The sequence below is a fragment of the Ornithodoros turicata genome, chromosome 8 (assembly GCF_037126465.1).
Source record: "Ornithodoros turicata isolate Travis chromosome 8, ASM3712646v1, whole genome shotgun sequence".
Classification (NCBI taxonomy): domain Eukaryota; kingdom Metazoa; phylum Arthropoda; class Arachnida; order Ixodida; family Argasidae; genus Ornithodoros; species Ornithodoros turicata.
Window position 1 is genome coordinate 21,974,873 of NC_088208.1, and position 25,194 is coordinate 22,000,066.

At 48.7% G+C, this 25,194-nt stretch overlaps 1 protein-coding gene across 1 annotated transcript in view; it reads right to left on the bottom strand.

Moving 5' to 3' along the window:
* Positions 1-2,343: 2,343 nt before the first annotated feature.
* LOC135366682 (uncharacterized) overlaps positions 2,344-25,194 on the bottom strand; it is a 40,175-nt gene continuing 17,324 nt past the window's right edge. Inside the window, exons 6-11 of the mRNA XM_064599498.1 lie at positions 24,914-25,022; positions 20,499-20,564; positions 14,441-14,585; positions 8,581-8,700; positions 8,000-8,035; positions 2,344-2,555 (exon numbers count right to left, since the gene is read on the bottom strand). Coding sequence (XP_064455568.1) covers positions 2,394-2,555; positions 8,000-8,035; positions 8,581-8,700; positions 14,441-14,585; positions 20,499-20,564; positions 24,914-25,022 — 638 coding nt within the window. The 3' untranslated portion in view covers positions 2,344-2,393. The remainder of the gene's footprint in view (positions 2,556-7,999; positions 8,036-8,580; positions 8,701-14,440; positions 14,586-20,498; positions 20,565-24,913; positions 25,023-25,194) is intronic.

Consider the following 25,194-nt stretch of genomic DNA (forward strand, 5'->3'; position numbering starts at 1 on the left):
GGAACAAAAATGTGCAATAAAGACTCGCGGCCAAAGCTGAGGACAATGGACCTTTTCCGACAACGCGTATGCGCATGCCCAGCCCCTGTGTTCGCCACCTTTGAGCGGAAAACATCGCTATGGACCCACCTGCGGGCGACTGTCAAGTTCATTGTGGGGAGATAATCGGTTTCAAGGTTACGCAGGCGTTTGAGGTCTGGTAATGAGTACAATGCGGTTTCACTCATTTCGCAATCTTCTCTTGCTTACACTTTCCTACGCAACGTGCCAGTCCGAAAAGTGTCACCATTATTGGGGGAAAAGACACGACGTTCCAAACTCCGTCGCCAGCGGCGACGTAAATATGGAAATGGTCCATTGCCGTGGGTTTAGAACGCCCAGTATGCGCCCGAAGGCAAAAGAACGGGGATCATACAGAATCCAGTCTGCAGGCTCCGGGTTTTCTGGTGTGAGGCACGTTCCCAGACTTCAAACAAAAAAGAATAATAATAATCAGTGCCTGACCCTGAATTTCGTGCCAGTGCTGTCCCTTGCAGCTCTTGAAATTGCACTAGTTCGAATGGTAGCTTCTGCTTCACGGGCCTTGGTGCTTTGCCACACCAGCGAAACAGAGCTGCGAGCTGCTCCGTGCCTACCAGGACGGAGGGCGGAATGCGGAGTGTCTTTCGAATGAGCTGTACACGTTTAAAAGGGGCCTTTGCGCTAACGATCAAAGTGATTTTTGTAGCGTGATGTGGACAAGCTTACGCGTGTCCCATCCTACAGTTGGCAAATGCTCTGGTCTTCTTTCAATCCGCGTAAGCGGTGGAGGGAGGCAAACGGGAGCCGGTCCTTCATATTTCGGAGAAGGGCCCCTTGATAACGCCGTCCGCCCCCGGGTACGTGGACCGTGTCTTTGAACGCGCGGCCTATCAAACGGTCGTTCGGGTAGCATCGCTTGCGGTGCTGTTTCCGGGAAGATTTTTCCCCTAAAACGGGCTGCCTCCATAGGTAGTTCTCTTGCTTGATGACAATACACACGTTTTACATGCTTTTAGTTTATGTTTGTTGCCGGGCGCCCTGTGGCATCGTGTAGCAGGCCTCTATAGCCTGACGGATGTTGAATGGAGCACCGTTCGTGGTCTATACCACCTCCCTGTCTCACAGCGAGATAGGCGGTATTTTGTGCTCTTGGTAGTCGAAATAAATTACCAAGTGTTGATTACACGCTGTCGTCGAGTGCATGCGCAGCAGAGCCACAGTGTGCAGGAGGTGATTCAGCTTGTTAACGCCGGTATTCGCAGAGTTCTTTGCAGGGAGCGAGCTGTACTTGGAGCAGTTGAGTTTCACTGCCGCTGGATGACCTCTGACATTCTCTTCCGGGTGAACAATGGCAAGTTCCATGTTAACCTAGGAGGCGTCCGCATCTTCGTGTTGTTCTCCCACTTGCGGCTTTCCAGTGTCATGGACTGTTGCATGGCCCAAACTGACACGTATAGCAATCTCTAAACAGCCTTAGTCGCTGGGCGAGAGTTGGTATTCAGAATGTTGTTCGAGTCTGTTTGAGATGCTACAGGAAGCCGGCCCCTGTGGTCGGCCTTCCAATGCACACGTTTTTGGAAAAGGCGGATTGTACTACGGGAGTATTGAGTAAAGGTAGTGTTCTTGGCTGCCTCTTGGCTCCTTCACATAATATATATCCCTTCATACTCGGTAGCGACTAGCGCACGTCTGCCAACCGTGGCATCTCCAGGCTTCGACGGGGAGAAAATCTTCAACAGCATGTTTCTGAATAAAGAGATAAACCAGGAACCTACTCAAACATCCCCATCACAAGGTGAAGAATTCCAACCCATTCGAGAACGGATCTTCTACAACACCACCACACCCAAGGATCAAGCCACTTCTGCAGACACCAAGGCTCATTAGACCCACCAATGCTCTCAACATGGTGCAAATAAGCAATAAGAAAGCCTAGACATCACGGTCGACATCAGCACCTAGTGCATGCTCGTCATCGCCACGACAGCAGAAATCTCCACCAAGGAACTGTCCTTTTCCCCTTCTGCCTGGCACGGACATCGTGACAAGGTCAAGATATCATCTCATCAACCGAGGTACATAACTGTGCATACTGTACTGTGCATGTAATGGAGGAAACAGTAGCTACTTCAGAAATGAGACTACCTTTCAACGTCACGTACCATACTCGTTCCATCCTTGAGATTGCGACAGCAAAATAAATCAACCTCGTGTAAATACCTTTTTACGCAGAATATGAGACAGATTTGTACAAGCTTGCCCATTTTAAATTATATTAACCAGACCAGTTTCAACCTGTATGTAAGTGTTCTCATGTGTTAGTGAGGATATGCGACACGCATGCTTTATTTTGACCTTGAAACGTCAGCATATCATTTCTTCTGTAAACGGCAGATTTCTGGATCCATGTCGGGAAGTTCGTAGTCATCCAGTTCCCATATGTAGCTGAGTATCCTTTGGAATTTCTTGTAGGTGTAGCCCAGCTTGGGGTCGCTGTTGTAGCCCACCGAGGACTTTCTGAAGCCTGAACAAATCTATAAAGAAAATACAGTAAACATAGTAAACAATTCTGTGTGCTTATCTGCGATCGACGCGTATATAGTGCTATTAGAAGTGGTTGCTCAAATCGCCGTTGGTCCCCCTCGGTTCGTGTAAAAGACCCCTTCCCCCAACATAAAGCCTATTTCTTTTTTTTTGCTTTCTTTCCTTTTCGCCTACGAATACACCAGAATGGACCTTTTCCGAGTAAGTACGAGGGGTGTTCAAGTCAAACCGGGACTTTTAATTTTTCGCAAAAGTAAAATGAACTTACAGGCTAGAAATTAGTTTTATTTTTCAACGTAATCTCCAGCTGCGCTAATGCACTTGCCCCAGGGTTTCACGAGGGCTTGGATTCCAGCAGCGTAGAAATCCTTACCGACGCGTAGCAGCCATGATCAGACCGCATTCTTGACCTCGTCGTCGCAGCTGAAGTGGCGGCCCCCAAGGAACGCCTACGGTGGCCCGAAGAGATGGAAATCACTGGTGGCGAGGTCTGGACTGTAAGGGGGATGTGGCAGCAACTCCCAGCCAAGTTCTTGTAAGGTGCGTGTCGTGAGATGCGCGGTATGCGGGCGTGCGTTGTCCTGTAGGAGGAGGACTCCTTTGGTGATGAGGCCCGGCTTTCCGAAACTGGAGGTGTTCATGAATGGTAGTGTTCAACGTTCCCACAGAAAGGTCCGTCTTTCGAGCCAGTTCGAGACATGTTCTCCGTCGGTCCTTGAGCATCAGGCGCTCCACAAGTTGGATGTTCTCAGGAACTCTGACACTGGGCTCTGAGCCGCCCCGGCCGGGATCGTCCTGCACTGATATACGGCCCTCTCGGAACCGTTTGCACCACTCAAACGCTTTGCTGCGGCTAAGTGTATCGTGGCCATACTGTGCCTGAAGTCTTCTGTGAATTTCAGATGACTTTACGCCTTGATTCATGAGAAACTTCATGACAATTCGCTGTTCGATGTGCGCGCTCACCTCGTTGTCGGCCATCTTGTCTAGCACGTGTCTTCTGTTTTGCACAAACTTTGGACCACTACGTGGTGAACGCGGAGGCCTGTCGCGTTTGAAAATGATGAAAAAGAAGTAGCACGAGCCATTTGTACACTCAGGAGACAGAAAGTCCCGGTTTGACTTGAACGCCTCTCGTATATGCGCATTCCTAGCCACGGCTGCCATGTTTAAACGGCGCAGACATTCGAGGCCGACAACGATGCTCTGTACTCGTGACCAGTACAATACGCTTTCACTCTTTCCGCATTCTTTTTGCAATCTTCTCTCGCTGCTCTCCCACTTTCCCACGCGTGCCCCTCGCTCATTTGGGGTTAAAATATGACGTTTTGCATTCCAACGCCAGGGGCTACACGTACATGACAAAGGTCCATTCCTTAATTAGGTACTGTACGTTTCTCAACACACATGGACGACAAAATGCGCGACGCGTCCGAACGCAAAGCATCCTGGGACGAATTCTGGCAAAATAGATCGCCGCAGAAGCGCACTGCGACACGTCGCGGCGCGACAAAACAGCATGGATATGTCGACTCTCGTCCGCGCGTTGCCGCGCGGCGGTGCTGACGTAACGAACCTCGCAGACAATGGGCGCGGCCTCTATGGTAGATGTGGCGGAACAGAGAAAAAATTGAAGGACGATTATTGTAATTAATGCGGGGGAAATGCGTTAGCGTTCAGCCGACCCACCCACTACCATTATCCACCCTTAAGTGAGCATGCAAATGATCGGAATAAAATATGACGGGATAAGTAGAAATTAAGATTTTGGCTGTTGTTCTGGCGGCGAGCGGACGCTTCCGGCAGCCAATGAAGTGCTCGGCCACATGACGTCTCCACACGCCAGATTCGGCTTGGGGGAGACTGTCGCCGCGAAGCGCATTCTTGTAAACTAATTTTCTCGGAAAATTCGCGCTTTTCAAAGGAAATATTTCGCGTAACAGCTTATCCTATATTACAACTAATACAACTAATACATAACACTTCCTAGAAATCGGTATTCAACGAGATACTAAGTCGTAATGCTTTGATTCTGAGGTATCATTACATAATACTGATACTTCTGCCTATTACACGAGTAATACCAGTAATACATTGATACGTAACTTGGGGAGAAAGAAAGGAAAAGAAAACCAGAAATGTATCTAATTTGCGCGTTACTTATCGAGACAGTCATTCTCCAATGACTTTTTATTTCAGATGCTTACAGGTTCAGCAAATTCTCAAAGGGGGTAGTCCTCTATAGCGCGATATAGAGGACTATCACTATAGAGGACTTCAATTTGCGATATGCAAATGAAACAAAACCGGAACCGCGGTGACCGGGAACGCTGGGAGTACACGGCTTATTTCACGTCAGAGGGGCTTTGGAGCAGTGGAGATGATTCGATTAGATGCCGCTCAGACGACCAGATAAACCGCTTTCCGCGGAAAGCGGTTCACTTGTTGGCGATCACTTGTTGACGGAGGTTTATCTGGGTCGCGACCCAGATAAACCTCCGTCAACAAGTGATGCGCTCCTCAAGCGCGCTTTCTTTTTCTTTTTCGGTTTCGGCTCATTTGCATATCAAAATTCCGGGATGGATATTTAACGCACGTGCGTGTTTCAGAATTTTCTTTCAGAAACGCGGAGGGGTGTTCAACGAGGATAGTCTCTGAATCTACTATCTCGCTTTGCCCGAAATTCCGTAATTAAAGGGTTAATTAATGAATTTCAGCTAATGAGTCATCTGGTAGTTACATACTCTCTCCCAAAGGGTGTCCGCCTTGCCGTAGAACTCAAGTGCAAACAAAAAAAGAAAAAGCATCTACGCTGCTCTCGTAGCTTATTTATATTTGTAAAGGCTAAAAATAAGCACCCTGCATGGAAAGAGATAAACCCATTTGAGCTTGAGGACTGTTGTCTGCACTAGAACATTCTGTGGGGATGTGTATGGTGTGAAGTGCACGCCATCTGGCTTGGTGGAGCCAGACGCGTACATTACAAAATCCCCGACCAAGTTCGAGGTGAGTTAATGTCGGTACAAGGAGTGCGAGAAAGTACTTTGTACAGCTAGGTGAAACATCATCGCTACAATTAAAACTTCTAGTCATGCAGATGAGCGGAGGCGTAAACTGCGCTGTAAGCAAACTGACACCACATCAGCCCGCCACCACTGGGTCGCGTTCGTCAGTCGACCCAGTGGGCCGTCACCACTGACCAGCTCAAGTGGCTCAGTGGTTAGCGTGCTGGCCATGTCACGTCGAGTCTGGGAGGTACCCGGGTTCGCATCCCGGTGCCGGCTGTGCTGTCTGGGGTTTTTCCTGGGTTTTCCTCAGACGCTCTCAGACATATGTCGGCACAGTTCCCTTGGAAGTCGGCCCAGGACGCGCATTCCCCCAGGGCGTCAGTCGTGACGTTGCCCACATACGTGAGGCCGACAACGGCGAGCCCTTTCACCACCACCACCGTCACCACTGCGCTCCTCCGCTTTCTCCACGCTTCAGATCTTGTCAACGGCTTGTGATTGTGTGTGACCGTGTGTGTCACTTTTGAGTTTTAGTTTTGTGTTCTTCCTTTCCTTTTCTTTTCTTCTTTGTCTTCCCTTTCGTGCTCTTCTCTTCCTTTTCGTTTCTCTTCTTCTTTGTCTTCCCCCTTTCTCCTTTTTTTCGTTTCCTTTCCTTTTATTCTTTCTCTTTTCCTTTTCTTTTCTTCCCACATTTTTTTTTCGGGATGACGCCGAAATAAATCATGTAAAAATAAAACTTTCAAAAATAAATAGCTTAATGACAAAACTCAAAATAAACTCTTCAATATAAAGTCATGAGAAAATCCACGGTGTCGAAATAAACTCCGAAAAATAAACTTTGAAGAATAAACGCTTCGACATAAATCGTTTAAAATCCACCGTCCCTGATTGGTGGACAGCCGACTGCTCTATGTCCGCCGCGGAAAATAGTGCGCTCATCGTGCTTGGGGCTAGCCACGGCTAGAACTGTGAACAAGGATTTCGCCACTCCGGAAGGAGGTTGTCTGGGAACTGGAAGTTTTCTAATTTGGTGGCTGGCGAATTTTTGTCGTGCATCCTGGCAGGCTTTATCTCTCTCTCTCTCTCTGGTATTTTTTTAAAAATTCAATGTTAGCGTTGCTAAGCAACTGTGGCTGTGAGCGGGGTACAGACTTGGACAGATGGAGAGAGGACAGGCTTCAAGCCTGGGAGGTGACAGGGTTCGAACCCGTGTCACCTCCCAGTCGCGGCGTGGAAAGCGATCATCTTAACCACTATGCCACGGGAGCTGGTGCTGTCTCTCCAGTATAATAACATCCAGTGCGAATGACCGTCGCAACGCAATTTGTTCACAACACCGCCATAGCCATCTGCCCCCCCCCCCCTGGAAGCCTGTTAGTCTCGTTCACAGCTCAGCTCGTTCAAGGGTCAAGGGTGCGGGTCCTGTATAGGCGAATCATCCTTATCACTTTTAGACTGGATATTTGAAATCCAAAGTTATTATTTGAACAAATGTAATTGATAACAGTACAAACATGAGTAAGAAACATCATAACAGCATGTTCCACCGAAAAGAACATCGTGTAGCCCATAAAACTATCATACGGAACATTACCTTCCTAAGCCTAACCAGATTTATTTTAACAGCGTTTATTTTGAGGGCGTGGATTTTTAAGCGATTTATTTCAGAAAATAGATCTTGAAGGGTGGAATTTTAAGCATGGATTTTTTAATGTTTTATTTTAAAATATTTATTTCGGCGTATACAGCCGCCATATCCGCTTGAAACCTGAAGCCGCATTCATTTGTCTGGAACTACCTCCGTTCAACGGATGGGGTACATATAATGAACTTTTATAGCGAATCGACCCGTTTAATAAAGCGAGGAAGCGCGCAGCAGGTCGGGAGATCATATTTAAAAAACACAAAATAATAATAACAAACAGTGCTGAGGAAGCATAGAAAGGGGACGACAAGACACAGCATGCACTGCTGTGCGGCGCTGTGTCTTGTCGTCCCTTTTCAATGGTTCCCCGCGTGTTTTAAATACACTCGGCTTCGATTGGAGCTGTCACAACCATGTAAACGCAGCCATTGCCAGGTTAGCAAAAAAACGACATTTTCTCAACTGCAGGGAAAAGGCGCTTCTTATAGAAGCGCCAAAAAATGGAAATGATCTTGCAGAAATATTTCAATCTAGCAAAAGTAGCAGAATAAGTCTACGGAAGGAAAATAAGAGATATTTTTGGAGCGTTTTGGAGTAGCCAGTTTTGCATGACTGGGTCGGGACTAACCCCTCCATATTTTCCTTTTTTTTTTCAATCAAATCCAATATACATTTTGCATCACCTTCTCATATTTTGACAGCGCAACAGGTTCGTCAGAAATATTCCAGGTACTTTAGTTGCAGAAGGGAAGGAAATTGAAATTGACGAGTGGGTACTGACCTTATCTTCTGGACGAGGGCATAGTAGCGACTTTGACTAAGTGAAGAAAAGAACAATTTCAGCCCTTATAGTGGGTTGTATACGAAGGAATGTATACCAAATAATACACAAGGTTGTATTCATTTTGCGAAGCATCTGTTGATTATGCTGCATAAATTGTGCCGACTGAGGCATTAATAACATTAATAACCAGCAAGACTCTAACAGTATACATTATGGTGCATGACTACCAACTCTAAATGTAACATAGCACATGCGTATCGACCACAGCGCAACTTTTGACACTATCAGTGATTACGGTGGTAAATCGGTGTCCAAACATCGTGACATAAGTACGACACAGTGATTACTTTCGACAAGACGAGGGCCTTTATGGTGAATTCTGGGAACATCGAGTAACAGCTCTCTTTTTCGTTTTCTTCTCGTTTATTCACAAAAGCATGCCTTTACAACGACAATATAGTGAGCTACTCGAGACAAGCATGAACAATTTATGTGAAAATCGCGTATCTTTTTTTCTGAAAAATATTTGTAGCGGCATTGTATGTTTTCACAATTTACTGAATGTCGTGAGAGCTTACCCTGTAATCTGAAGCTGGGTCCCATACCCACCCCGTAGGAGATAAATACGAGGTATAGAAATACGATCCATCCTTCACTATCGCCAGAGTATTTAGACATGCTGTCCAGCAAGGCCCATCCTGAAGAAGTGAACGAGAGGTTATTTCCATTAGCAACATACTTCTGATCAGAATACGTTCAATAAACATTCGTATTAACGTACACACTACGATGCGACACAATACCGTACAAGCACCATGCTTCTTGCCTTATTTTCCATACGCATACAAGGAGGTACGTCAGACAAATTTTCACAGTAATAAAGGCTGATTGATGTTACTGCGTTTACGGCTGCGTACAGCGTCTTGCATGTTCCTTCGTACCATGCTGAAGGATGTTTCGTAGCAATATGGTGAGTTAGAAGGACTGGTGTGCCGTTCGTCGGTTGTCACAGGTACCCGCCGAGAGATGGCGCCAAGCGTATCTCGGCGCCAGAGCCATATATTAAAAGGGAGTCTGGCCATTGGGAGGAGTCACAAAAAGAGGCTCGACCTGTCAATCACAGTTTCGCTCCTCTGATTGGTTTGCTTTTTACCAAGGGGGTCGCCATGACACCATACTGCCACCCAAAATGGCGACGAAAACAAACACAGTGAAGCGGGGATTTCGTGACAAAAAATTTTCACAGACTAACCTGATTTTGCGCTGCAAATGTACATCCTAATATAAGTTTCTCGGAAATCAGTTTCAACTTATGCTCATCCATCGATATCTAACTGAAAATAATACGTTTTGTCGCCGGTGTTAGGCCTAGTGAACACGGCGATCACAAAGAAACCATAACAAAAACGGCGCTGTGCTGTACAATCTTATATTTAATTGCTGGATTTCATGGATATAAACTTTCTTGCCTCTTATATTCCAACTATTCATGTAGATTTGTTTAAAAATCATACCGACAACAGAATGTGTCCCAGTCCTCCGAGCCCATTTTCATGCTCTGGTAGACGAGAAGTTTTCTACGTTTACGGCAGCATATACTGATGGCGCATCCCGAAACAACAAGTCCGCCTCAGCCTTCGTCATTCCATCCGAAGGCGTCGTGCACGGAAGACGCCTTTCACATCCAACCTCCTCCACAGCTGCGGAACTCTATGCCATCCTTTTCTTTCTACAACACATCGCTGATTTTCCACCCCGGGAATGGGCAGTCTTTACAGACTCCAAATCTGCACTTCAAGCAATTGAAACTTCCGGCATACGAGGCCCATCCGCACCCCTAGTCACAGACGTGTTAATGGCTTACCACACTATCTACGCCGCAGGCCACAGGCTAGTTCTCCAGTGGGTTCCAGCCCATTGTGGTGTCGTGGGGAACGAGCAGGCCGACAGCGCCGCAGAAGCAGCACTCTCGTCTCGGAACCGGACCCGTATTGTTCTGCTCAGAGGAGACCGCCGTTCAATTCTGCGACGTCTAGTGACACCCCTGGCTTCCCGCCAACGGACAACCGACATTCTTCCCCCCTCTATGTTGAACAGAGTTGATCCCACGCTCGCTTTCCGCATGCCACGAAACACATCTCGTCAGGATGCTGCATTAATCCACCGCATGCGCCTCGATGTGGCCTTTACAGCTCAGTGGCGTTACCGCTTGAGACAAATTGATTCTCCCACCTGCTGCCACTGTGGTGCTCTTGAGGATCTGGAGCACATTCTTCTTCATTGCCCTCACTACGAACCTTCCCGAACCACACTCTCCGAGTCTCTTCGTCAGCTGGACTCTCGCCCTTTCTCCCTACCGAAATTGCTTGGTCCCTGGCCCAATCCAGCCCAGCAACGCTCTGCGCTCAAAGGTCTTCTGACATTTCTGGACACCATCGGACTTCGATCGTTATTGTAAAGGGGCACGTTATTTTATTCCCCCCATTCCACCAAGCACTGGGGTAGAGTATCGCCTGTTGCGATGAAACTCCCCACTCTCCAAGGCCGAAAATAAAGTTGTTGTTGTTGTTTGTCCCAGCTGCCGGCAGTGGTACAACGACGGAAGCAGACGACAATTCCCGACGTGCCTTACGCTCCCTAGGTGGCGCTCATCAAATTTGCACCAACAATCCACTACTTTTGCAGATTACGAGAGGTATCCATGTCAATCCCATCCAATCCACTTGCCACCCAAAATGGTGCTGCCCATGTTGGATAAGGGGGCATTTAGTGGGGATAGGCTGATTGATAGTGCGTCATATTTCAAGACTCTATTGGTCGGAAAGCTGAAAAAGTGGGTGGAGCTTCAGGTATAGGCATGACCCATTAATGGCCAGACTCCCTTTTAATATACGGCTCTGCTCGGCGCTATGCGATCTAATCACCTCTTGCGGCTGATTTCCGTGCCACTCGTCGCGTGATTACTCACCTGCCGTTAACCCATGAGCGTGCCTTTTCTTTACTCTCCATGCAAGATTCACCTCGAGTGTCACCTGCTGCAGCAAACGAATGGCACGCCTGGATATCAGTTCTGATATTCGTCGGCGCGTCGCGATCAGCACTCGGATCTTGGGACATGTGTACTGTGATAACGACAAAGACGTGGTTGAGCAGCCGGTTTTGCTTTTGTGTAGTGATATTTGTGATATGTACTCGTCCCTCCCTTCATGTCAGCGCCCTTTATCTTCTTGGAGAATTGTGATAGAGGTGTTGCGAAAGTCGGTGTTGGGCTATGAGCGTGTTACAGCTAACCAACGGAAGCGATAGAAGTTCTGATTACAGTCTGCATATGAGCTGTCTGTAGAAGGAAGAGATAGGTAAGACAAAAAGGACGACAGAGAAAAATAACGATTTATTTAATTATTTATTTCAGAGCACTACTGATCCCAGAAGAGACCCTGGACGGAGTGTACATTAATTATAATATGTACGCATAATACACACATATAGTGGCGGCAATTCGAAAGAAACTCACAAAACAGTAGCGGTAAAGGGGTCCCGGCGTCCGGGGTTTGCGTACGTGACTATCGGCAACACGAGTGTTCTATATGCCGGTATAGTAACAGCAACCGGGAATATCGAGGTCCCTCCTTAACCTTTCTTCCTGCCGCTGGTTGTGCTGTCTGAGGTTTTCCCTGGGTTTTTCGAATACTTTCCAGGCGAATGTCGGCACAGTTCCCCCTGAGGTGGGCACAGGACAGTTGCCCTGTACACGCGAATGCCGCTACAGCACCAGTGTACAATGAAATTTCGTGTTTTATCGCTGTTCTTTATACGCGGTTAAGTACACGAGTTACCATAACGAGCAAAAGAATTACATAACAAATAAGATGTGCGGCGGTACACTGTATATAATGCGCTATAGTTTAGCTAAATGACAATTTAGTTGAACCACCTACCATCGGCCTATGTTCTATGACAAAATGTTCCGAGCTTCCTGTACACAGCTACTCAGGTTGAAAAAAAAAGAAGAAAGAGTGAAGCGAAAGAAACCATCAACGAGGCAAGTTCTCGAAAGCAGTAATCACTCTTTATTTTGTTTTCCCCTGTTTGTCATCACCCAACGAAGATAAGACATGGGGCCACGTGCTTCGCAACATTCCGATATCTTTCGTTTGCAGGGATCGTCAGCTAAGCAGACGTGACGGCAGCAAATGTCACGTGGTTTCGTTACAAAGAACTGCGGATGCGGTCAGTACGCAAACGAAAGCAGTTCTGGTCGGCTCATAGGTTCACTACAAAAATAGTCAAGCAAACATACACCGTCGCACACGGGACCTGTTGGACTAGTTCAACGAGAACCTGCATGGTTCGCAGCGAGCGCGTAGCGCCGGAGCTCAAGCGCTTGGCTTCAAAACAGGGGCATCACGCATTCTATGTATTGAATATGGCTGTAAGCACACCAGTCTTTGCAGCCCACCATACTAGCAATGATTCGCTGTCAGCGGACATAACAGGTGAGAGCAACCGTAACCGCAGCAGTGTGAATCACCCTTAAGGCATGGTGCAGTGCAGCTACGATCAAGTGTTGTGTCATAAAGATCAAAGAAAAAAAACTATTAGCTCGAAAAGACTACGATGATGGGTGGCTGGGCGATGGACGCCAGTCTGTGACCGTGCATTAATGCGACATTCCCCAGACACTCTAGTGGAAGATGCCGAAAAAGCCGTAGCTTCCTGCTTCCACGTGACGGTCGACGTAATCTCTTTTCGTGCTCTGCTAAACATGGGAGACTGTCTTAATTTCATTTCCTTTTTTTGTATTATTATTATTATTGAACGTCATCACCCCGCACTAAGCATGGGGAATGTTCTGCGGTGCAGCCACAAGATATTCCGTAGCAGACGGCAGGGCCGATGATATCGTCACTCGCTATGTGCGCGGAACGTCACCCGGTATTCCGGTACCACGCGAATGCTTACTTCCGCCTCGTGAACAGTTTTTCTTCCACTAGAATATTCCGTGGGGATGTCGCTCGACTGACTACACGGTGAGAGTCTGCCAATGTTACCAACGGAGCAGAATTTGTTCAAGGTTCTTCACACGACTACCAAGACACTGTCTATGAAAGCATGTCCAAACTTTTGATTGTTTTTTTTTTTCATGTTCGTACTAAATAGCCAAATGTTTTCAAAAACTTCAGTGGAGATTTAAGGCTAAACGCGAGAGCAATGCGTTAGCATTATGCGCCTTTTCCGATCTCTACTTGACTTCCGGGTATCCACTTCCGGTTGTAACCACAGCTTATCTGAGGTAACGTTGAATTTCATGTAATTCCTTTTAATTACGTTTACTTGATTTGATTTAATTATATTCTCAAATTTTATTTAATTGACGTTAATTACACTTAATTACCCCATGTCCTTCGGTAATCCTTAAGTTCATTTAATCTTTCTGTTTCTTCTGGTCAGGAAACTACCGCGAGAGCTTCAAATCGGCGGCCGAGGTGCGCGTGATGGCGCAGCGATCGTTCGGGGGGAACGTCTGCGCTCTGCATCACGGTCGGCATACAGAGTTGACGTGTGCTTGTGGAAGAAATCTTTTCTTTGGAATCCTGCTCACGCGTCTTCCGCGCACGGTTTTGTGGCTTCGGCGAGCTGAGATACGACGGACAGTTCGAAAAGATGCTCGACACTGTTCCATCTTTCAGCTTGGGCACGATGGGGTCATGACGAACCAGCTGGCTGTTGATCACGAAGTCGTCAGTCCTTATGACGTCCGATGGATCGAAATGCAGTGCGCAGACCCTCGTATGCGGGGAGTTGAACTTGAATCGTCCGGATTCCGCACGTGGGATTGCACGCTTCCAGCGATCTCACTCAACGGGGTCCGACGGAAAGCGAAAAAGAGACGTCTTTGTCGCGCAGGTCGGCTTCCCTACGTCACAGCCAGGACACAGGACCTCTTAGGAATGCTTGTGTCTAGTCTTGTGCACGGCATCAAGCAGAGAAACTGTCGATCCACACTGATTGGTGTTCAATTTGCCAACTCTACACATGCGGCTTTACCGGAAGCGCCGTCTACTCCCCCCCCCCCCCCCCCCGATCGACGCGATCGTCCTCTGACGACAGCTGCGGTCCCTAAGTGATCTGCTCCATTGTATTCGAGCGGAGGTTCACGACCAGAAAGAGTATAGAGTGACCGTGACACTAGTAATGCTAACATTAATAACCGAGCTCAGTGCTTTCCGAAGCGCGAATAAGGCACAGCGTAACGCAAGCACCCTTAGTATAATAGTGAGTTTTAGTGCGTCGTACGCTATCGCTTTGGTTCTGCGCACTGGGCGAAGCTCTCTTTATGGTTTGCGCGTGCGCAGAACCACTAACGCTATCCCTTGCGTAAGCACAGGCGATAGCGTACGGTACACTAAAACTCTCTAGTGATGTTGAAATGCTCACGTCCGCAACCGTGTGGTTGAAGTAGAGACCTTTTCCCGTGCAGAACGAATTTGCCCTCATATTGAAGATTCCAAAAAATGACGGGATGCAGCATATGTCCGGTGTGTTATAACACCGCATCCCATATCTCCCGGCCAATGCGTTCCTGCGAATAAGGAATATGTCACTCAGAATTACGGACAAGAACAACCAGGTAATGATGACGACATGGGGCGTTTCGCGGCGGTGATGCGGTACTCTACACTCTTAAGAATGAACTTCACCACATAGCACGCTCCTGTCCACCCATCATCCCGAGAGACAGTGTTCTTTCCTCGGATTTCCTGAAAACGAGGGCGCACCCCATTTTTTTGTGTCATTTTGCAGTTCAAAATTACCACAAAAATGGCGTAAGCCCCCCGTTTTCATCAAATCAAGGGCGAGAACGTTATCATCAGGGATTATGGTTGGCTACGAGCGGGCTATGTGATGAAGCCTTGTTCTCTTTCTGTAGGAGGCGGGTCTGGCCCAAGGACCCCTCTAGCACTTTGCATTCCCCGGCGGACCCCTTGTGCGCCTCCACCCTTCACCCTTCGTGGGTAGCCAACACCGGCGAGTCAGGTACGACACACCCCGCCCCCTCTGTTTTTACAGTGTACCCTATTGCACGTGGAAGAGTGAAGCGGAACGTAAAGTGGAACAATGGAACATGAAGAAGAAAAAGTGAAGTAGAACATCCCGCTCCCGCTCGAGGAGCAACAACAACATGAAATAATAATAGAAAACACACGCGCACACTAGGGCAACCTCCATGGAGCGAATTTTTTGCAACCAAGTTCGCGCGGCAGACTGCCACGCGCATTCCGCCGCCAGTTGTTCGCCGGCACCAGCTCCCATGGAGAGAAAAACCAGCGGACGGCGTCGGGAAGTCATGCTGTGATGTCACTGTTGCCAGGGTATAAGGTGAAAGCTTAGTGAAATCAGTTGCTCGAAAAAGTGCATTTTATGTCACAAATTTTGCAACTAAATCCAACAACTGTCTGAAAAGATGCGCCCAGTAACGTACCGAAAGGCATATTCACTACTGTGAAAGGAAAACATGTTTCTTGGCAGAGAATGCCTCACGTTGTAAAGATGCAGTTGGCGAAACAGCGAGCAGACGACAGCATCCAGTTGCAAGAAGAGGACGATGACGATGATTCACGAGAAAAGAGGACCACGTGCAGACGATCTGACGTAGATTCGTAGCGGAAGAGCACTTTGATTGGTTCATCTGCAGTTGACGCTTCCGGAATCGCGGACGCTGTGCGAAAATATCTGGCATGGGCAGATCGGCGGTGAACGCTCACATTTTTTACACCTCGCGCAGGGCGTCCGACGCTGAGCGAAGTTCGCAGCTTTTCCGCTGTACATTCGCTCCATGAAGGTTGCCCTTAAAGCGTCTGAACAACAATAACAACTTTATTTTTACTTTGAAGAGTGGGGAGGTTCATCGCCAGAGGCTATACTCTACCCCATTGCTGGTGGGGACCAGCAATGGGGTAGAGCGTCTGAAGCATGACGGGTGATGGGGCATGGCGGGGAAAATGACGGGTAAAGCGTCTGAATCTATTTGAGTCCTGAGTCTCTGAGCGAGGTCCAGACTGTAGCGACCAGCACCATCACTGTGGTCATCATGGGTTTCTGTAGTGCACGGAGCACGGGCCACTCGTGCAGGGCCTAAAGTGGATCTTCCAGTCCTGTCTGTGTGTCCTGCTACAAGTCTTGTTGCATCTTGTGACCCGGACGTCGCCGTCCCCAAGGACGCTCCACCTCCTGCGCCTCCCGCTCTAGCAGCCTTCGCCCCGATCACGATGCCGGCATCGGCGATTCCCCGTTGGTCAACGCCGTTGCCAGCGAAGTCAAGCCCACGCCCTTCTGGACCAAGAACCTTCGTGCTTGATTCTCGCATATTGAGGCCCGTTCAGTCTTCGAAGAATTACAACCCGTTACCTCAACGTCGGATCGGCTCTCCCCATGGAGGTCGCCGATCAAGTCGATTATCTGCTTGCTTCGCCCCCATCCGAGAACCCTTACGACCGTTTGAAGGAAGCTGTCCTCATGTGGCACTGAACGTAGCGAACAGACACACACATCCGACAGCTCCTCTCTGAAGACGAGTTTGACGACTGCCGGCCGCCTGAATTGCTCCCAAGCAGCTCGTGGGAGAGTCGGCAGACACTCAGCCTTCCATCTTGCGCGAGCTGTTTGTCCAGAGGCTGCCACAGCAAGTCCGATTGGTTTCGCTGGTTCTGATGAAGTTTTCTTAGACCGGCTTGCCCAGTTGGCTGACAACATCGTCGATTACCCATCTCTCGCCGGCGCATCTTTCTCGAGGGTGAACACCGTGGGTGCCATCCCACCCAATCCCGCTCTTCTGGCGCTAGCTCATGATGAGGTTGCCGCCCTTCGCACGGACTGCTCCCGTCGCTCGATGTCGCGGCGGTGCCCTTCTTGTTCCCGTCGCCCCCGCAATTGAAGCCCAGCCCCTCATGGTGACGTCTGCTGCTATCACGGCAAGTTCGGTGACCGAGCACTCAAGTTCACCCAGCCTTGCTCCTGGGCTCGGCAGCCTTTTGCCAGAAGGGGCCTATGGCTCTGGCCCAAACGCAAGGCAAACTCTTGGTAACTCCAAGGCAAACTCCGCGACTGATGGTTGACGCTTTTTGCTATGCCGTGAGCGCTGACCTCCAGCAATTTCAATCTTCCACACCAACCGGGACATGTATTCCCCTACCGACCTGCGTTTTCCATCTCTGATTTCCGAATTCACCACGTACATACTGTCACGAAGCGAAATGGGCCGGCGAGTCGTCGAATAAACATCAAACGGTTTATTAAACTACTTGGTAGCAAAACACAAGAGTGATAGCTCTCTGAACACAACTGAGTCCAAAGAATGAATGAATGAATCCTCCAGCCTGGAGCGCACAAGCATTTAAGCGTCGCGCCGAAAAGTCTAGAAACAGCACGTGCAGCAGGCGATGTGTCTGGAAGCTTCTTTCTTCTTCTTCAGCATGCACCGGGATGAGATGTACCGTTTCGGGCCTGCCCTGGAAGTTTCTCGAAGATGATTCGTGGCAATACGGTTCGTCCCTGGTAGACAAAACACAGCCGCCGACGCCTTGTCACGCCTTGACGGAGATACATGTTAGGCCGTTTTCTCACCTGACGCCCTGTCCACCGCGCAAGCCGACGATCCGGCGCTATGTCAGCTCCTTTCTGACCTTGACTCTCACACTCTCTGCACCTTCAAAAAGTCGATCTGCCCTGCTCCACCTTGGACATCGTGTGTGATGTATCCGGCACCGTGCCTCGCCTCCTGCATTGCGCTTCAACGCCTTTCAAGAGTTGCACAATCTTTGTCACCTGGGGTGGTGGTGGTGGTGATAGGGCTTGCCGTTGTCGGCCTCACATATGTGGGCAACGTCACGACTGACGCCCTAGAGGAATGTGCGTCCTGGGCCGACTTCTAAGGGAACTGTGCCGACATATGTCTGAAAGCGTCTGAGGAAAACCCAGGAAAAACCCCAGACAGCACAGCCGGCACCGGGATTCGAACCCGGGTACCTCCCAGTCTCGACGTGACATGGCCAGCACGCTAACCACTGAGCCACGGGAGCTGGGGATCCGTGCCACGCAGCGGCTGTTCTCTTGGCGCTTCGTGTGGCCCCCCATGAACAAAGATGATCGGCAGTGGGCTCGAGCTTGCGTCCCCTGCTAACAGGCACGCGTCACACACGAACCCCTGCTCAACCTTTTCTCTTCCCTGGCATCCGTTTTCAGCACCTGTACACAGACCTCGTCCGCTTTCCCCGTGCCAAGGCCAGCGTTACCTTCGCATAATGGTAGACCGCTATAGTAGGTGCATTCTTTTCGCTTGCACCTCCTGCACCAGATCTGAACTGGATTATTTGCGTGCTGCACTTTCCTGTTGAAAAGAAAGGTATTACTAATAAACTTCCTTTCAGTTGGAAAGTGCAGCTCCCGAAAACCCGTCTTGCGTGGAGTCCAAGGTAGTGCAGTCCAGTACAAGTGAAAAGAATGCGCTTACTATGTGGCCCGAAGCGGTACCCTTGCCTGACGCAACCTCCCACACCGTCACTCACGCTATCGTTGCCACTTGGATTGCACGGTTTGGCTGCCCCGCTTGAATCACTATCGACCAGGGCCGCCAATTTCAGAGCACCGTTTTCACGATGCTGATGTGCCTCCTCGGTGTCCACCACCTTCGCAACACGCCTTACCACCCGCTGCGAATGGCCCCGTTGAGCGTTTTCATCGCCAACTAAAATCTGTGTTCATCGCCCGAGACGCCATGACCAGCTGGGTTGTGTAAAAGTTGACGGAATACAGAGGAAGAAGAAGAGGTTCGGGACCTCGAGACGAAAAATTGTATGTTGAATTCCAATGGCAGAATCGGAGCAAATGGCAGACTCGGCAATGGAGCGGCTTGATCAGGCCTAGAGCAAGTGATCCGAAACCGCGACTGGAACACTTGCGCCCAACTTGGAGTTTAGTCCTGGCCAATCTCCCTTGGTGGATGAAGGCCAGAGACGGAGGAAGAAGAAGAAGAATGTACTCATGTTCCATTATAACGCCATGTTTTGCAATATCAAAGTCCTTCCAATCTCCTAACGTTGCCATTGTAATGTCTGACTTATCGCTTCCTTCATGAAACAAAGTCGCCAACGTACGACGCGAAAGACTAGTCACGGCGAAGACGCGTTGCGAGGCGGCCATGTTGGCGAAGCAGAGACAGGAAATAGGAAGCACGAGCGACAAGTGACACGTCACGTAGAGTTCCGGTTGGATCTGCCTATTTTGGCGGAGCAGTCTGGGTTGCTCCCTGGAGCGACCTTGGCTCGAATGCCGCTCCGACGCTCCCATTAGAAGACTCCAGAACTGTTCCCAATCTGCCAATCGAACATACTTGCTCTCGGCGGAGCAACAAAACTTGCTCCGGAGGCGCTCCGAATCTGCCATTGGAATTCAACAAAAGACGTGTTTTCTTGAGGTTTCTTGTTCGAATTATTTAACACTTGCCAACTTTCCGCTGGTGCTGCTCCGCCCCCGCTCGACTTTCAAGTCGGACCTGTGCTACTCGGCTGCGAAATTGGTGTACGGTACAACCGTTCGATTGCCGGTGGATTTTTGGTCTACCGCTCCACACATCCCCACCACTCAGCCATCAATGAGGCTTCTTCAGTCAGTCCGCTCCGACACCTCCGCGCCAGTCCTCCTCTGTCCCCATCTTCGTCCATGAGGATCTCGCTTCTCGTACGCATGCTTGTCTGCGTTGCGACGCCGTGTGTCAGCCCTTGGCCCCTCACTACAACTGCCCTACACTATCTGCCCTACAACCGTTGCTCCTGCTACAACTGCTGCTACAACTGCTGGTCCTGTCCAGCACCACAAGACCATTTCCCTCGACGTCGCCGGCCGCAAGCGCGTCGTCTTCCTGGACCGCGTTAATCCAGCTTACCTTGAGTCCGACGACCCTCCCCGTCAACTCTCCCGACCGGCCATCGGCACTACTTGCCTCGGCCGCCGCCGCCGGACGAAGGTCTCCTAGGCCAAGCCACTTCAGCGAGTCTATGGCACTTCTCCGGCGGGAAGGGGGGGGGGAGCCCTGTAGCGACCAGCACCATCGCTGTGGTCATCCTCCTTTACGAAGCGCTGTGCCACAAAATGCACGGAGCATATGGCGGGCTAGAAGGAGCCCGCCATTCTAGCCCGCCATACGGAGCACGGTCCGCTCGGACAGTGTCTACCGTGGATCTTCTAAGAGTCAGTATTGTCTCTCTGTCCTGCTAACAAGTCTTTTCACAATACTTTGTCGACGACTGTCGTGTTCCTATTTGAAATCAAACTCACACTGAATGACAGGAGGATAGAAGCGCTGTTGTACTCCAATAAATTGGACTCCAGAGGCGACAAGGGCTCAAACGCTAAGCACACTCTTTTTACGCCAGTCTCTATATATGGCATCGAAATATGTAAAGGTAGAAACGCTTTTAGAATACCAACGGCAACTTACCTGTAGGTGTCTCGAATCATCGTGCACATGCCTTTACCGTCCTTCCAGAATTCATTTGATCCCAACCTGAAAGGCAAACCCGCATTCATGCAAGACAGACCCTAATTTCTTATTCGTTACGCAGATATGATCTTTACCTTCGGTTGCCCTACATGAGCTTTCGTTTATGTTTCACCATTAAAGCAGTGTCATATATTTGACCATTTCCTTTTCAAGAGAGAACTGAAACATTGTCATATTTGTGCAATATGCAAAGCTTGTAGCTTACATACCTGTTTTGATTCCGTGCTAGCGACGCGAATAAACGGTAGCCTTATGAGCGGCGTATAGACGCGGGGAGATGGAGAGAAGACTTCAGGACGGTGGAGGAGACAGGGAGTATTGTGCGCCCTGGGTCGATGTCAAAGGGAATTGTGCCGATATCCGTCTGGCGAGTTTGCCGGAAAACCCAGGGAAAATCTCAGACAGCAGAGCCAATGGTAGGATTCGAACTACCTTCCAGTCTTCAGCACGACATTGACTAATACGACGAACGGGCAGTGGTTTTATACGCTAGGCAATGCCACTCGTATTCCTAGAATCTTGCACGATGTTGTGCGCTCCTACTGTGTCCGGTTTCTCGTACTTACAGGCTCCAGCTACTTACTGTTATCTTTTCTTGCCACACAAAGGTATTAGACAACAGGGAGGACACTCTCAGAAAAAAGGGTGTGAAACGGTGATAACTTCTATAGTTATACCACCTAGGTCTACATAGCGTCCGATAAAGGATGTAAGAGGGTGGTAAAGGCAATTATCACATATCCAAATTGCCACACAAAAAGGTGTACGCCCCCGTCGCTCACCGAATCAGAAGTGGTAACCATATCATTCGTGGGAGAGAGTGAGGTAGATAGAACTTTGCAACCTTTTAGGCGCAATATATGCGACAAATATTGCCATCCTGAAAGGTATAACTGCTCCCCCCCCTTTTTTTTTTCTTTCTGAGAGTGTAGGCTAGATGCGGTCAGGGTGTAGATACACGAAGAAGACCGACGATGTCGACGTCGTCTTCTGTGTCCGTGTCTGTCCGTCTTCTTCTTGCATAAGACATTGAATGTTTTATTACGTTGCGTGCTCGTCCTATAGCGGCGCCACATTTGGTATTGTTTTGAGGTATATTGAAAAATCTCAGATAAAGATCTGAAATCAATGGTACCCTGTAGTACAATATCATATGGAGTACTGCCAAAGGCAATAAATAAACGTCGAAGTAGCGGAATTGCGAAGCGTCTCCTGTACACAGTACTGTTGGGGACACGGTTAGCTAAAATCGCTTGTCGGTACTTCTTCGTCCCATATTTCCTCCGTTGCTCTTGAAAGTGTTGTGCCAATATTGTATTTTAAGCTAGACCACGTGCTGCAACACCTGGAGATTTGAGATGAGATAAACCACGGACTGCTGATATTAGACAGCCGTGTCCCCTACGGGTATATACATACGCTGGTACCACGTTACTTTGATTCAATCCCTTCCCTGCTAACCGTTAGCTGCCCGTATGAGGAATGTACCCGGTAACTATAATTGCGCCACTGCAGTGACGCCGGCTGCCATACGATATGCCTGCAGAATAGAATAGAAATATAAAAAAAGGAAACTGTTGGCACATTGCTCTTTAGGGGAAAAGGGGACGGCCTTTTCAATATAAATTACTTCTACGTACCGTAAACGCACCTCCGTACTTGCGAGTGACCTGCTGCAAATCATACACTTTCACTTCTCCTTTCTTTTTCTTCTTCTTCTTTTCTTTCTTTTTTGTCTTTTTTTTTCGCCAGCTCCCGTCGCATAGCGGTTACGATGATCGCTTTCCCCGCACAGAGACTGGGAGGTGACACGGATTCAGATCCTGTCACCGGCTTTGCTCTCTGAGGTGTTCCTTGGGTTTTCCGAAGTCTTTCCAGACGAATGTCGGCACAGTTCCCGCTGAAGTCGGCCCAGGATGCATACCCCTTGGCCCCACTTCTTCTTGCTGTCCTCTCTCCATCTGTTCACAACTGGACGCCACTCATAGCCGCAGTTGCTTCGCGGAGCTACACTCTAAGAAAAAAAGGTTAGAAGCGCAGAACGGGTAGAAGCGCAACAGTTCTCCCTGACCTATTTTCCCTCTACCGACTGCAGGTCGAAGTTGTGCCGTTTCTGCCCTTTTGCTCAACTCTCTCCCCCATAACGGTAGAACCACTGTGGGAGGAGGAGGAGGAGTGTCGTTGGGAGGAACCCGAGAGGTCTGCCTGCCTGATTAGGCGGCATGTTTCTCGGGAAGGGAAAGGTGGTGGAGAGGAAGAGGGGGTGAAGGGGAAGACCGAGCGGAATCCGCTCGGGGGGAGGATAGCTGCGTCCATGGGCCGACTTCGGGGGAACTGTGCCGGCATACATCCATACGGCTATCACACATCTGAGGGAAACCCAGGAAAAACCCCAGACGGCACAGCCGGCCCGCGGATTCGAACCGGATTCGAACCGCGGACCTCCCAGTCTCCAAGCGCACGCGTTACCGCTGCGCCACCGGAGCTGGTACCACTGTGGGAATCTTGTCACTATTAGGGTTCAAGTGACTCTTTTTTTTCTTTTTGTGTGTTTCGTAGCAGGGTCACTAATGGAAGTGTAAATGGAGTCATTCAAGCGACGAGAATAGTCGAGGGTTACTAATCCTGCGCACAAAGGCGTTTGGTCCAGCTTCGAGGTCACTGTTGAAGAGATTAGCCAGAGGGACCAAACACAGAGTGTCTGCGCTTGCGCGGAATCGCTGATTGTGTAAAAGGGGTCAGTATAGAGACAAATGCTGAAAGTGACAGCCTGTCTGTTTGCACGTGGACATTGCTGCACCGAAGGCCATGCGTGCGGCCTAATGGCTATGCTGAGTCGGGTATTCGCATCTGCATGGTGGAAGGTGTTATCGGTTCAGCTGCAATGGTATGAACATAAGCAAGGTGGAGTTAGGACAGAATCAGGTGAGTAATTTTGATATTCAAGATTTTTCTTCCCGAGCGTCTTATATGCAGTGATCAGATGTGTTTTGCGCATTGCGTGTTCTGGTTGACCGGCACTTTTTCAGCATCCTATGAAACTGCAATATGAGCAAATGCGTTTGTGTAATACACGCAGGTCACCATGACACCTTTAGCACGGCACCTTATCAGCGCCCGCTGGATGTGATTACAGAATCCACTTCGAAAATGAAGAAACGGAGCCATAACATACGGTGAGCCACTGTTTGATGGGAGAAGGCACTCATCGCTCGAGTCATGGTTTTTTAGATGTGCGCTGTGTTATTTATTTATTTATTTTTTCTTGGCTTTTGTCCACTGCCGGGTTAGCCCTCTTTTTGCATGCTTATTTCTGAGGGAATCACACATGTAAACATATTTCTGAGAAGTGAAACATGTACCGTCGTTATTATTTATCGCTTATCTTGAATGCTCTATTAATGCCATTTACATTTCAGTTGAAATCATCCGTCCTGCCACGTGTTCCTCCGGGCAGATATTACACACCGAGCGAAGATTCGTGTGTATTTAGAGCGACACAGTAGTGTGAAACGTCAAGCCCTCAGAAGTTATCCCGATGACGTTGTTATGGTGCATGCATGTGGAATTTATATGCAAGACAGTCCATGCAAGTGTTGTGCAGTCTGATGGATGCAACAATGGAGTCGTCTGTGTTGTGTCGCGTTTTCTTTCGTGTCTCCGTGCTCAGGCTTCTTCAAGATGGATGTACCTTTCGCATTGGTAAGCGCAAGTGTACGATTCCAATTGTGACGTGCTAATAAAATGCTGTGACCAGTAACAGTTGTCTACGTGTATACTATACGTCAAGTTCTTCTCAAAAGGGCAGACGTCCTTCATGAAAGGCGGAGGAAATATTTCCCTACAAGGTCTAAATGCCCCGTCATTACGGGTAGAGATATGCCACCGGTAGGCACAGCACGAATAATAGCAGAGATTCTTACCATTTCGGGTAAAAAATTATCTTCCAATAAGGGAGAACAGTTCTACTCACGGTAGAACTGTCTTCCGGGAATGGTTGAATATTGAGCGTCAAGATGGGCAGATATTTCTCATCCTTGGGGTAGAAGTATCTTCCATATGGAGAGAAAAGATAGACCCCCCAGAGGAATAACAGTTAACCATGCAGGGGCAGAATTTTGCCACTAACAGGGTAGAATTCTCTTCACACTCAGGGGTAGAACTGTTCCACCAGTGTGGTAGAAATGAAGGGGTAGAAGTGTTTCTACCCCTCACTTTCTACCCCAAAAGGGTTGAGAATCTGTGACAACACACTTCTACCCCAAAAGGTAGAAAATTACACATTTTTTTCTTAGAGTGTAACACGGAATTTAAAAATAAGGAGCTTTACATGAAGTGAGAACATGACTCACATGCTGAGGAGTGCCTCCTTCAAGTCGTCCATCGAAGCATAACTGTACGGTGAATCCGAGAATACAATTAGTTTTTCAGCGGAGCACATCTTCGCGCTGGAGTTGTACCCTGGAAATGTTTTTCAGATGTTTTTCTAAAATAATTTTTGCACCTGGTTCACTTGCTTTCTACAAAATTTTCTGCAGAGAAGTTCGACGTCGGTGGAATCAACCATATAATGCGCCCTCACTGGCCCTCGGAAGAAACAATCTATTCCTATATGAAGGGAATAATCTACAGC